This window comes from Ammospiza nelsoni, chromosome 1, assembly GCF_027579445.1.
Source record: "Ammospiza nelsoni isolate bAmmNel1 chromosome 1, bAmmNel1.pri, whole genome shotgun sequence".
Classification (NCBI taxonomy): Eukaryota; Metazoa; Chordata; class Aves; order Passeriformes; family Passerellidae; genus Ammospiza; species Ammospiza nelsoni.
Genome location: NC_080633.1, coordinates 24034550 through 24049925, shown reverse-complemented (window position 1 = coordinate 24049925; position 15376 = coordinate 24034550). Strand labels below are relative to the sequence as shown.

Genomic DNA, 15376 nt, shown 5'->3' with positions numbered 1-15376 from the left:
ATGTTTTCTATTACTACTAGAACTTGTTACAAATTCTGTCTGTGCAACACACGCATGCACATATATGTGTACACCTATGCACACACACACCAGGAGTTTGTAACCTGGCTGACAGTCTTGCATTTCCAGGTCAGTTTTTCACAGCCAAGCCAAATTTCAAAGGCTGCTTACCCCAGGATACGATTCATCCCATGCCTAGCAGCATAATGGAGCGGAGTATTGTGCTGGTACGTTTCTCCATAAGAAGTATTTGGGTCAAGAGTTTCTTTGAGTTGAGGGTTGCTCTCATAGATTTGGCAGGCCAAGTTTTCATCTCCATTTATAAGAGCTTTGCGGAATTTGGTGGTTGTATTTCCCATGTTGCTGTCCTAGCTATCAATGGCACTTCCTTTCCCCTTCATCCACTTGTTGTACGGTTCTGTAACATGCTTCACAGCCTAAAAAAGACAAAAAACATTCCAGTAATTCTATAAAATACTTTTTCCTAGATGAAAAGAAAGAATGCAGAGCACTGTAAATAGGCAGGTCAAGAAGAAGTGCATAGGGTCTCTGTACTTCTCCTCATGAATGGCTGAAGTCTTTCTAGGTAATGCACACCAATTCCCAATTCTTCTAGATCATTTCCCTGATAAATTGTGGATTTCCCTCCCTCTGCAAATATCTTCACTACCTACACTCTTTAAACCTATGGAAAAGAAATGGCTAATATTGACCTGTATTAGGAGACTGGCATGAACACTGAATTTCCATGAATGAGAAATGAATTAAAAATCAGATGTTAATTCAAAAACAGAATAGATCTAAAGTAAAATTCTTATACAAGGAAGAAAAATTCTTCAAAAATATGCAATAAAGCAGACATTAGTTTAACTTTTAATTAAAGAAAATCATATTAAAATATGCTTGAAGAACCTGAGCTTGTATAGGTGGGTGTACACAGCATCCTTCTGTGCCAGTAAGATGAATGCCCATGAACACCGGAATTACCATGGCCCCATCTTAACAGCTCTGCTAAGCAAATTCTTTTAAACACCTAGCCCCTTACACTTAGGTCTACAATGAATGGGTCCACACAACATCTGGCCTCTGTACTGGCACAAACCAACTGCACCTTACAGCACTCTGAAGTATTTTCCAGCTGCTGCGCTCCCCAGCCTCTCACCTTTACCTGATGGAAGCACCCAGCAGATTAAGCTGCAAAAAGACAGGGCAGACAGAGCATCTCTGCTCCTGACACAGGACATCAGGAGCTTATCTGGATGTGCAGCTGCAGAGAGCACATGTTGGTTCATGTCAGGGCACAGACAGGGGAGTCAGCACTGGCTGCAGCTGGTAGCACAGTGAACCTTCTAGGAGGTCCCTTTTGTGCACGAGTCATCCCATCCACACTGCTCCATGCCAGACCTTTCCTCCCACAAAGCACACTCAGGGATCCAAATATGCCAGGCACAGCAGGTTAGGGGATTGAGAGACTATGTTGTGCACATAAAATCAGACAGGGCAGGAGCTGCCCAGTACCTTGTATTCAACTTGTTGGGACTATCTCAAAGCCACTATTTCTACACTGGCTTTCCAACACAGTTACTGGTGCCTCGCCAGCCTCGTAGACAGAGGAATCCAAGGGATCTAGAGCTGCAGAGAATCCAAGGGAATCAGGATGTTGATAAAATTCACACTAAAAGCCGTTGAGGAAGCCTGGTGAACAGCTGCATGACACTTTTGTTTCCCCAGAGCTGCTGTCACCAGTTGCCTCATCAGCATGGTCAGGTCTGTTCAAGAAGGAGGGAGGTGGCCTTCATTTTGATCCTTTGTCCTCCAAAATTATGGTAAGGCAACCCTTATTTTGAGCTGTTGTGAGGTAGCAATGACTCTGCTCTATCAGCTGCCTCCACGTACTAAACATGCTGTTTGAGACCAGAGTCACCTAAAGAAGAACCAAGCAGGCACTCATCCAAATGCAAATGGACATCCTTGTATATCTAGTTATATCCACAAACCAAAACCTAGATTATTCAATCACACTACAGATTCTGCAGCATTCTGTCACTGACTTATTTTAAAATACAAACATGCAGCTGCTACACAGATATAATATTTATATTCTTCAAGAAAGTCACTGCATGTTGACATTACTATGTCACAACTCTCAGTGCCATAAATGAATGTGTTTTCAGATGCAAAACTAGATGCATTACTCTACATACTGGGTAGTTTCAGGCTTTAGTCTAAGAACCCTTTATTCTATGAAGAAAAGTTCTCTTTTTAGTCAGCCAGCAGTTCATATTACATTCAACAGACAGAATCTCAGGAATAACTTGAAAGAACAATTTCACTAAAGTTTAACAAGATTAGTTTGTGGTATTATGTGCCAATCCCTATCTACCACCAGTAGCTCTCAAGACTATAAACTAAATTAATGAGAACAAATGCCTAAAAGATATCAGAATCACCATGGAAATCAATAATGAAGATCCCACTAATGGCTGTAACACTAAGAAAAGCAAAAATCAATTGAAATTAGAACGTAACGGCACCAATTTCCATGCATTTATTTCTGGAAATTAGCACACAGATAACTTGCATCAGCTGCATAACAAGCTGCTTCTTGCCCAAACTGGAACATTAAACAAACCTGGGTAGGAATGAATGAGAACACTGAGAGTGGAAGGAGATAAGATGGTGCCTCCAGGCACCTGAGAGAAATCTGGGACAGGGTGGTTCTGTTGAGATGTGAAGATGAGATCTGAATGGATTTAGGCAGGGGTATGGAAATGCATGGGAGAAGTGAGGGTCTTTATGGGGTAAGCTAAAAAGCTCAAGTCATTTTTGTGCAGAAAAGGCAAAAATTATTCTTTTGTACACTGAATAAACTTTATTTACTTTTGATGGAGCATGGGTATATTAGAATGTTGGACTGTCATCAGTGACTACTAATGTAAAAGATGTAGGCACATTGCTTGAACTATTATGTACATTATCATGTCATCCAGAAATTTTAGGAATTTGCAGACTGCACCATGTAAGTCACTGAAAACAGCAGTGACATCTGCTTTCTTTAAAAAAGCTGACAGCCTAGGTGTCCAACAAAGGGCTAAATATGACACAGACATAATACAGAAAGGTGAATGAAATAGAAAGAGTAAAAAACTTGTTTGTATAAAAGGAACAGACTCCAAGGGAAATGAATCTCAGTCAAAGGAAGGGGAGAATTTTAAGAAGGATTATGAGACAGAGCTATGATATGGCTTTGAAAAGACACAAGTGAACTCCAACACAAAACCAAGAATGAATGCAGAGGTATTGAAAATTTAGCAAAGGCTAATGTAAATATAGCCATCACATTATCAAAATAAAATGAAAGATGATAGAATGGGGATAGTCAATGAAGGCCCTTCAGGTGATGGCAAACAGCTTATATTTGATGTGATAGCAAGAAACTGATCTCAGGAAGAATGCAAGGAGAGAAGTGACAGGGTCAAAATTAACCCAGAAAACAATTCTCTACTTAAAACACATGATATGATAAACTATATAAATGTCTGTCACCTTCATACAGTATCCACAAAATTTTTAACACTACAATAGGTACTATTAGCCTTTTATGCTTTGGAAATTTGGTGGGCCACACAGTAGTATTTTTTGTTTTCTGAACTGCAATTAAACAGGTCAGCAGAAACACAGAAAGACAAGGGAGAAGCTGTCTCTGTACCCTGGCTCTAACAGTTGGCTCCCAGCATGCCTGGAAGTCCAGCAGAAAGAAAGATGGGACAGCTGCTGCCTCTCTCAAGCTGCTGTAGTTGATGAGTGCCCTTCAGTAAAATATTCAAGATCTGCCCATTTACAGTCATCAGTTCATCTTTCAGCAAACAGCCCCACTGCATCCACCACCAAAGCAGCTTCTGCCTCAACTGAAGGAGAAAAAGGACAAAATGTCAGCTGATACAGCAAAATTCTGACCTGAGAATGGCTGAAAGGGGCCCTGTCTGATGCCTTTTAGTGCAGTTGTCTTTCATGAAGAGCTTCCAACCTGTTACATTCTCAGAGAACAGGAAGTTAATGAGCAAAGATGGAAGCAGACATTCAGGGAAAGGAAACTTGGTTCACTCCTTCAGTCTGTCATTTTGTGGTTTTAGAGGTGAAGGGCATATAACACAGACATCTCCTCTGACACAGGTGGCAGGGCAGTGGTCTGGAAGGTTATCAGCCAGTCAGAGACCTGGAGAGCTGAACTCAGGTGCTGCTAAAGCAGTTTCAGCAGCTCCTGGGCTCACATGGGGGGTGTGCAGTATCAGTGTCACTGCTCTTGCTTCCCTCTATGTATTAACCCAGCATTTAAAATCCTTAGGCTATTTTTTAGTGTCCACAGCCCAGTGGGGAAAAAAATGACCACACAAACAGGAAAATATTCTAGAATTTTATCTAAATAAAATGAGACTTGAATAGAATTTTACAGGACAAATACAAGATTATTTTTTTGGTAAAGAGATCTATTCAGTGAATTGTCAAGCTCTGTGCTAACAGAAAAACTGTATCATGGCCTTTAGCATAACCTTCTATCATTTGTCATAACCACAAACATCATTTTACACCAAAGAACTCAGCAAAAACTAAATGTAATGTTTAAAAAATATTTCCCATATTATTTCTGAATTCCAAACATCAAGGTCTAATTTTGAAAGTATATTTATTACTGTATTGCCAAATAGAAGTTCCAGCCTAACAAAACCCAAAAACCACTCTAAAGTTTAGGGAAAGATTCCTATAAACTCCATCAGGGCCATTACACTTCTCTGCCTTAGCAACAAACAGTAATTTCTATGGCTTATTAGCAACACTTGGTGTCACAGCTCTATAAAAGTTTAACAAAGAGACAGCCACTCTCATTGAATATAAGATGGTAAAAGTGGATAAAGAAAGACATGAGCAGAGCAAGGAAACAATGAAATTCTGAGAGCAGCTGCCCAGTTACTATTGATTTTTCCATGGGCATCGTCTTAGAAGTGAGTCTGAAGAAGAACAGCAATGACATCATAGGATTTTAGAAGGAGCTCCTCCTTTCTAGAAATTTGTCAAAAATAGTAAAATATTGTACAAAGGGGAACAGGTAAATATTTTGGAAACATCATACATCTAGCACTCATTTAGGAACCACATATTGAACACAAAAGTCTTTCATGACACGGCATATCTTTCTCAATTTACATTTTAATTGCTTTAATACTAAAACAGAATTCTTACTGAATGGAGGACTGGCACGTGTTGATACAGCAGCTGTTCTAAACCTTAGGGAATGAAAAAAAGGGAGACAGACTGTACTGCATCACACTGCTTAGAAAACCTATCAAAACCAGTCACAAAATACTCAGGTTTAACAATGAGAAGAAAATGCTATATATTTCTTGCACCAAAAAAACCTAGTGTTTATATAATGAGCAAAGATCAGCACTGAAGCTAATAATCATGTGCAATTTTTTTTTACAATGTAACACTTCATAATTACACAGCTTAACTTAAAAAGTTTAAGTACAATTTGCAGATTAAAAACCTAAAAACTACTTCTTAAGTAGTTTGTAATGTAAACTAAGAATATTCTTCTGGAAAAGCTAAGTGAGCCAAGATCAAAGAAGACTATGTAGCTCCTCATACTTAAATGTTAATATTATTAAAATAAAATACATTAACTAAAATTAGTGTACATTACATGGCTTCTAAACCCTTCAAATGACAAGTGATAACAAATTAGTTACACAAAAAGGATAAAAAGATATCAAAAAATACTTGGTTTTACCTGGCTTTTGATGAAACTATGAAATACTTTGAAATTATATTCTAAAAGCATCCTCTGTTTCAAGCACAGTTAGCTCAAAAGGCAGCTATTTTATTTGCTTTGGATACTGCCGTTACACAGCTCATTTTTAAAAGCTGACTTTCTAAATTGTTTACTGCAGAGTCTGTCCTACATTATAAATAATATTTTTTGCAGAAGGGAACCACAAACAACTTCATGGTTCAGGAGAAAGCCTCGTGACCTGTATGCTTAGGATGAGTGTCACATTATGATGTTGGTAATTTTAATCCTCACTTCTGGGACAGACTAACACAAATAAAGCAAGTCAAAAGTTATGTTCAATAACTCTCAGAATACCAGGCTGTCTCCCAAAAACAGCAGAGAAAGCCCTCGGTAGAGCTCTTCTTCCTGTCTTACAAAGTTTAAAAAAAAATTCCCCTCTACACAAAGTTTTAAAAAAAAAAAAATCTCACTTCACCAAGAAGACAAAATTAAGAATGAAGCATTCAAATGTGCATGCCTATTTTACATATGGATGGCACAGATGCCTGTAATTGAGATGCAGCAGAAAAAGTCTAAATCTAATTTTTACATGTTTATAAGATTTGCCAAATTTTAATTAATTACAAATTGTTCTCTCTGGATACCTGTATCTGGGACAACTTTTCTGCAAAGTCTGAAGTAACAAACGCACTTGTAAAGCTTGAGAACTGGTTATAGAAAAGAGTGGTGGTGTTAAGGGTTTTTTTCACACACTGAAATATGCTAAGGTTTGTGCCAAAAGTTCTAAGTCATCAACAGGAAATAATGAAAGAGTCTCTGCCACTTTAAACCTCTGTGAATAAGACTTAACATTATCAAACTCTTGTTACACTTTACACATCAAAACGCAGAACAAAAAAAAATTAATTGCTATGCCAACATCTCACCCTTCATACAATGATCACCAATATAACAATCTCTATGCTTTAAATGCCAAGGTTTAAAAGTGGCAAAAATGTTGAGAAGTTGACTTGAATAAAACATAGTGTGGGCTAGTGAGAGAATTAATTATTTCCTCATTTATATGCTTGTGGGATAGAGAGTCTAGCAACTTGGGTTACAATCTCTTTATGCTAGCATATGTACCCACAAGTTGAAGGTTAAAGTTATTGCTCAATTTAGTAATTTGAGACTCTGGCTTACTGACTCAGCCATAAAGACTTTCATCCAGGTGCAATATTCTCTTTCAGACACGCTTCTTTCACAACTGTAGTTTGTGGAGTAAAAGGGATTTTAAGAATGGCTTTGGTTTTCTTTGCACTATTGCATTTAAAGGGATGCAACTGGGCCAGCTGCAGCATTGACTAGAGGCAGTTTAAGAAAAAACTCTGCTTGGATGTAGCTGAAGTAATAGCTACATTAATTTTAACTGTGCTGTCTGCAATACTTGCATTTATCATTTTAATGAAATGTGGTAAATCCACTGTGGAGTAGGTACAAACACACATGGCAGGAGAGACAAGACACTGTGCAGCCAAACCAAAGGTACATTGTGATAGCTGGACAAAGACTGCATTCCTGCAGGTAGTCAGGGAGAAAAAATCCAGCAGCACAAGTTAAAAAGAGCAATCTGTTGTGGTGTATACTTTTTTTCCCCCTTTAGTGAACAGCAAATCACACAGGATGGAACAAAAGAATCATCATTCTATAATTATGTTCTGGAATATCCATTTGCCTCACCTGTAATTGTGAATTAATTTCAAAATTCTTTCCAGGGTCTCATGTCTGTAGAAACTTTTTTAAAAAATAACAACAAAACCCTCAAAGTTCTGTGAAATTCAGATAACACTTTGGAGTTGTTCCCAATGCAACTGTCTGTCAAGGCCTTAATAATCTTAGTAATTTAATTTGCTGTACTTTAGTCAGTGATATGAGAGAAATCAGAGAATCATAGAACATTTTGAGTTGGAAAGGACCCACAAGGATCATTGAGGTCCAATTCCCAGCCCTGCACAGGACAATCTAAGGAATCATACCATGTACCTGAGAGTGTTGTCCAAAAGTTTCTTAACTCTGTCAGACCTGGTGCCATGACCACTTCCCTGGAGAGTGTGTTCCAGTGCTCAAGCACCCTCCAGGTGAAGATATTCTTAATGGTATTAGGTTCCAGGCATAAAATACAGCAGAACTTTTTTAGAGCTAGCTCTTCAATCTTCAGGTTATGTAGACTACTCAAATCTAAAATCTAAAAGATTTGTACCTAGTCTACCAACACTAGAACCCTAAGCTCTTCTCTATCTAGATCAGAAGGTGCAGAAGCACAAAAAAGAAATGTTTGTTGTTTTATTAGATTAAGTCAGGCTACAGACAGACATAGTTCTGGCATTTCAATCCCAAGCACACTGTTTTAGTATAAAAAGCTCACTATAGACTGTTCCACTAACTAAAGTAACAGTACACTTTAGGTAAAGTGCATAAAAAACTGTCAGTTTATTAAGGATCTATAAAAGTGACTTTTGTGTTCCAGGCCAATGCTGATAGCATCACCTTTCCATCACAAAGAAGTGAACAAGTGTCACCCAGCACCTGTATAAAGAAGCAGCAGCAGCTGATGACTCACAGGACACAGCATCAGTGAGAAACTAAAGAATATGAACCAGAGATTGGTAATGTTCTTAAGCAGTGCAACACCTCCCATGCTGGCAGCATGTGAAAACACTCCAGTCACCGTGGTGCTTCTCTGGTTTCTCCCTACCCTCACACACACATTATACCCAGAGGATGGGAGCCTCTGCAAAACACATCCAAACACACTTTGCTTAGCTGTGAGATGAACTGAACTGAGATGGGTTGCTGCTTAAGACAAATGTGTGTTCTCTCTGAAATCAGATTCAATAGCCAAAAACTGCAGAGAAACCACCCCCAAGAGTTACAAGGCAACAGTCCACAGAGCTGGGGACAGATGAGACTCACAGACTGATGCTGCATGGGGCAGAAAGTCTGAAGAAATTTGTGTATTTCTGTCAGATTGATCTGCCTAGAAAAAGTGAGAGTAAAGACAACCAGTCCTGATACAGAGCACAGCTAGAACATGAAAGGAGGAATGAAGGTGGCAACATAAAGAACTACAGAAAACCTCATGGGAACTTGACTGATCAATCTCTATAGGGTGCAATGTGCCTGACCTCGCCTTGACTGGGTCGAGGATTTATTTTTCAAGTACATTTGCTCACCTTAGCACAGGTAAACAAATTTGAAACTGCATGAGGGCCCAAAGCCAACCTTCTGGAGAACCTCTGGTAGAATATGGCCAGCCAAAAGCTTTAATACCAACTTCATTTTCAGTGGTGTTAAACTGACAGAATTGAAAACAAAATTTGCTGTCTGCAAGGCACATCCACAGAAAGTGAAACTAAACAGGATGGCAACATAGGGACACTCATGAGGACACTCCACAGTAAAATCTGAAAATCCCTTAGAAACCTTAGCATCTTCCTGAAGTAGAAGTTTCTCAGTTTGAGGAAGCTTTTTCATATGCAAGAGTATCAGTTTGTAGGGTCATACTGGATCTTGTAAATATGAAAGAGGCCTGTATGGTAAATCATCAAATGCAAGGATAGCTACACAAGGTCAGGCACCTGCAATAAGACTGCACACAACAAACATCATTCCTTCCTAAAAGCATGCAGTCTTATTTGGAAATAATGATTATCTAAAGTTAATACATTTCAACATAAAACCTACTGGTTTTATAATCAGCAATGTGTTTCAAATAAAATAAAAAGGTGAAGAAACAAATAAATCTAGATTTTTCAATGTCCAATCTCACAAAACATGCTGTATTTGAGAATGTCAGAGGAAAGCAACAACCACCATATACAACCACTGACTTTTGGCTCATAAGAATACTATTGGGAGGACCAGTATTCTTTGTGTAGATTCTATTTGTGATAGTTCCACAGGTTGCATGTTCTGAATAAAATAGCCAACACTTACTTTATTTCCTCTATAACTACCCAAGTGACTTAAAGCACTGAACAGAACACTGCACACCATTTCAAGGAATATGCAATTTTGTCAGAGTTCCCTACCTACACTTAGGCAAGCTAACTTTGAAGACTAGACTAAATCTCTATTTAGTGCAGTATATTAGTAACATAAATATCTATGGATGAAATTTTGTAAAATCTACTCTGATTATATGAAAGGACCATCTGTTTCCATGTTTTCAAGTGGAAGGTGAAGAAAGCACATTCAACTGTCTGATACATTTGATGAGCATTGTTCACAAACGTACTGAACCAGAAAGAAACGCGCATACTTTCATTGTTTCCTGGAGGAATTCTTACGTGCTGGTTTTGTTCCTTGTAAAGCTAAAAGACAATGTGACCCTGCTGATCTTTCAAAGAGATCTTGATTTTTTTTCAGATGAATGAACAAATCAATTTCCTTTTAACAAAGAGGTAATTTAACTTGTCAGCACTCCTTCAAAGCAATACATTCATTTAAGGTCCAAACACAGAATCTGGGAGATCATTGTGTGTCAAAAATGAGATGGATTCCTGTAACAAACTATGTTTTCTACACAGTATTTAAGGAGTGCTTTACAACATTCCTGAGAGAACTTCAGGAACAATTTAACTCATTTTAGTCCAAGCACCCTGCTTATCATGGTGCTGACTCCCCACAATCCCAAGAGTCATCCCTGCTAACTAAGAATGAGCCATTCAGGTAACTGCAGCCACAGGGATCGTCACTTGCATCTTATGTACACCAGAAAATTAGGAGAACTGCAACTGCTGAACTTCTGATAAAATGTCTAATATACTCACTAGCAAAATTCTGACTTTGGCAGGGAAATGGCAAAAGACATATTGGATCTAATCTAAAGTGAATTTAAACAAACACATAACTTGAAGAAGTATTTTTAACTTTTGCCAGAACACCTCTGCTGAAATATTTGGCTGTTTTTCCAGTGCATACAAACAGTTTAAGAATTTACATAAAGGCTATGGATAACAAAATTTAATTATAGTATGTCATATACAGTCTGTATTTAGGAAGATTATTCTTGACACCAGTGTAATTAGAATGAAACACAGCCTTGTTGTATAATGATTTTTGACTTTAGGATGAGTATCAAGCCAAGGAAAACAGAAAGAGAATAAAGATTTTAAAGAAATCCAATATTACCTTAGCTTTAATCACAGAAGGGTTTGTACTGGAAAGAATCTTTAAAGATCAAAATGTCCAACCCTTCTGTCTTGGGCAGGGACATCTTTCAGTAGACCAAGCTGCTCAAAGTCCTGTCCAACCTGAGCTCAATCATGGGGCATCCCCATCATAAAATATTTCTTATGTCCAATCCACATGAACTTCTTTCTGTTTCAAGTCAATGCCTCTTGCCTTGCCAAAACTGGCCTTGGTAAAAGGCCTCTATCTCTTTCACAGAACCCCCTTTAATTATTGAAATGCTGCAACAAGGTCTCCCCAGAGCCTTCTCGACTCTGCTTCTGGGCTGAACAATCCCGACCCTTCCAGCATTTCTTCAAAGGAGAGGTATTTCAGGCCTCTGACCATTTTTGTGACAGTCCTCTGGACTCCCTCCAACAGGCCCATTCTTGTACTGGGGAGCCCAGAGCTGGACACAGTGCTCCAAGTGGCATCTCAAAAGAGCAGAGCTGAACAGAGGGGGGTAACCTCCCCTGACCTGCTGGCCATGCACTTCTATTGCTTCTTTTATCAGCTCTCCTGCTAACATAATCAGCATACCTAGGGACTGATGCAGACACTATTACAATACAAATGACTGCTGTTCAGTGTAGAACTGTTACTGACCTTTCCCATGTAAGGCAAGGAACGGAAGAAGGAGAAATGCAAGGTAACAGAGTCACTTACTTTGCAAAATCTGACCTATTTGGCATCACAATTACATGAAACAGAATATTATACAGGCTTAATATTAGAAAGATTTTCAAGAAACAAAGTAGTTTTACCCAAGTAATAAAATATTAATCATTTTAGTAGAGAAGTTCTATTTCCATGAAGCTTTTACCAGAAGTAACTGCACAGACACTGGGATCATAAATAACTGTACAGACATGGTGCCTGATGCTTAGTGGAACTTTCCCTGTGATCACATGCAGGGGTCACGCTGAAGCCAGAGAAGACAGTAACAGCACCCATGGCATTTCTCCTACACTCTCACTATTCCTGCTGGCAGCCAGATAAGACAGTGGAAAAAGAGCAGCAGAAGTAACAAGCCTGGCTGAACTGCCAGGAGCAAGAAAAATACAGGAAACAAAAGAAAACAGCAATAGGTTGAAAGGAGAAAGGACTCTACACAACTTTCCTCAGCCATGGGCCATTGTCATGTGAGACAAGGCAGAACTAGTTGGTGTTTATTTTAACTAAAGGACATATTAATAATAGGCCTACACAAGTAGGGGAATTGTGATTATCCTGACCGAACATTCCTTATTCTGGCTTGGTTTTTTTCATTTCTAGGAAAGAGCTGAGGCTGCATAAGTCTCTTATGATTATTTTTTTTCTGCTGAATCTTTCTAAGATTGAGGCTTATCAATACAATGCCCCCCTCCAGTCAGGACAACGAAGTTTCCTTCAGAAACAAAGAGAAATATAAACTAACAATTAATATTACTACCCTGACATCCAAGCTTAAGGAAAAACAAATCTTACAATGTGCTTTAAAGTTAGTATTTATATGAAAAATCTAAACCATAAGCAAAAAAAAGTACATGTTCCATGATAGAAATAAAAGATTTTTTTAATTTTAATTTTTCTTCGTTCTTTTCACAGCTAATATTGCTGAGAAGTTTGGGAGCATCAGCTGGGAGGTTTTCTGCTCACTCCTGGCTGACATAAACTTCAGCTCACATGCCCAAAGAATATTACAGAATCACAGATGCAGTATTTTTTTAAAATAATTCTTTTAGAAGTCTTTTTCCGCTTATCTCTTACAGTCTTCTTAAACAGCAAAACTTTGATATAAACCCCATACTTTATATTCAGAACCACAACATCCAGGTCACCAGATTCTTACATCTTGTGTCTGCTGGAACATTTCACTATTGCATCCACTGTTTCAATTTCTTATTATGCCTGAAAACAAAAACCTCTCTGTTCATGCAGAAATGTGTCATAACAATAAAAGAGCATCTGTGCTCCAACAAATCCAGTGGCATTTGTACTGGCCAAGGCTAACCAGTTTGCAGTAAATTTTCATCTTAAATTACTGCAATACCATTGTAGAAAGCTAGGATGGTTTTGTTTTACTGGTTTAGCACACAGACTACATAATACTTCACATAATCAGCCTATATAATCAAATTATTAATCCTTCAAAGTATTTTAACAGTTTTCCACTTTAACAGCAATTTTCATAAGAGTGAATTAAACCAGATCCAGACATCTCTTTGGACATCATCTTGTGGTTATACTAACAGATAAAGGCAGGCAGACAAGGCTGCCCAAAGGTATCTAAGGCAAGATATAATCTCAGCCAGACTTGATGATCTGAAACTATTATGTCAAAGCAGTGTCTGACCTAGGTAAATGGCTACTTGATACAGTGAAGGATAAAGATGTAGAACAGCAGATTCTAGATGAAAACTACTGCCCAGATTTGTGAAACTGTCCATGATTTTACAGAGAAGAAAGAGAGCAAGTTTTTAGGTACTGCAAAATAAAGAATCCTTGATGGCAGTGAGGGCTCCTATCCCCTAATAATCTGCTAAGGGAATAAATTTCTTTAGACCAGCAACTTAGTGATTGATCTTGTTCTGAAATCAGAAATCTCCATTAAACACTTTTATTTACTCCCAAGTCTTCTTACTATTTGCATCCACAGTGTCCAATGCTTAAAAAACTGTAATAGATTCTTGGAGCCAACATGTTCTTGAGATTCTGAGTTCAATTGATTTTCAGTTTGGAAATTTGAAAAATAACCTGGCAAAAAAAAAATCCTACAAAAGTAAAACCTTTAACCTTTTACAGCTCCATCACACAACTTAAAAAAGAGGAATTACAAAAGTATGAAACAAGCCTTTACAAAACTAAAAAAGCAAAACCTACAGGGTTTTTTTTTTCAGCTCTGTAGATTTAGAACGGTTGTGGCATAAATTAAAAATTAGGTCTGACAAAGACTGGTAAGAATCCTCTGCTGTTTTGGAAGTTATTTCAGACTGACTTGTAAAAAAAAGTGTTAATCCTCAAAAATAAATCTGAATTTTGCTTAGGAATAAATATCTGTGACTCTAAATGAGGAAAAAGCTAGTTTATTCCTACTTTGAAAGAATTTGATTCCTAACAGCAATTCTGTTTCAAGACATTAGCTAAAGCAAGCTGAAAATTATTTTCATTATATACATACTCAAATGTTATTAATGATAACTAGATAATCTAATTATCTCATTTACCCCTTCTACTATTTATACATCAACATTTTAATAATTAATACAATTTATTGTGCACTTTCATGAAACAGCTTCATATCTGATTTGCAACCAAATTTCTAATTGTTTTAGACCTCACAAATAAAAAAACAAACAGAAAATATATAACTTTTAAAAGTTTGTCATTACTAATATATGCATTTTTATTTCCCATTTTGTTTTCAAGTATTGTAAACATAATAATGGCTATACTGGATCAGAGAATTCCATGTCTTCTCATCTCATTCCTTGTCCAGAGTTAACATCAGAGTGTACCAATGAAAAGTACAAAAACTGGGCAAGAATAGATAGACACTTCTACACAACACTCTCCCAGTCTCCAGCAATTTACCACTTACGAATTTTTGAGGTAGATATGCTATTATATTAATAACCTGTATTGCATTTTTCTTCCACTATGTTGTTGATAACCTCTCCAAATCTATGGAAAATTTTAACAGACAGAGCATCCTGAAATTTCACAGCTTAATTATTCATTGTGAAGAAATATCTGATTTTAACTGGCAATTTGTTATTTCATTTTAACTGTCTACGAGAACTGAGAGGCAGACAGCAAAGAAACTTTCCATATTTGCTCTCTCCATTCCACTTGTGGTTTTAGAGATTTTCACCTTCTGTAGGTGATCACCCTTACATCATACCAATCTTTTGCTCTTCTACAGATTGATTAGCCCTGATTCTGAAGAAGTGGATTCTGTGCCATTTTTTGGATTATCTTTGCTTTTTCTGATCTATTTCCAATGCCACTAACACCTTTTTAATTTAGGACATGCAAAATGAACGGATTCACATCACGGCAGCACAGCTTCTATTTTGACACTTCATTTACTTTGTTGGAGTGATACTAAGGACTAAGCTAATTTTCTTCAGAGTTTTATTATAACCTTGAGATCTTGTTTATGAACTGTAATAATTAAGAAGATAATATTCTATATAAATTTAGGACCCTTTTCTTTCCCCCAACCATATGAATCTTTCAGCTTTAGCTATATTGAGTTTTATATCCACCACTGTGTCTCATAAAATACTTTTGCAGTGGGCTCAGTTTGTAGCAATCACTGATTACCATCTTTTTTATATTATTCACCCTCACATGCAACAGCAGAGGTCCTAGCACTGATCTAAAGGGGAC

The 15376-nt window shown here is 37.6% G+C and overlaps 1 protein-coding gene across 7 annotated transcripts in view; it reads right to left on the bottom strand.

Annotated features, from left to right (window-relative positions):
* Positions 1 to 15376, bottom strand: part of ANKIB1 (ankyrin repeat and IBR domain containing 1) — an 88424-nt gene that overhangs the window by 55574 nt on the left and 17474 nt on the right. For all 7 annotated transcript variants that reach the window (XM_059466148.1, XM_059466186.1, XM_059466178.1 and 4 more), the window contains exon 2: positions 172 to 437. In XM_059466148.1, coding sequence (XP_059322131.1) covers positions 172 to 359 — 188 coding nt within the window. In that variant the 5' untranslated portion in view covers positions 360 to 437. The remainder of the gene's footprint in view (positions 1 to 171; positions 438 to 15376) is intronic.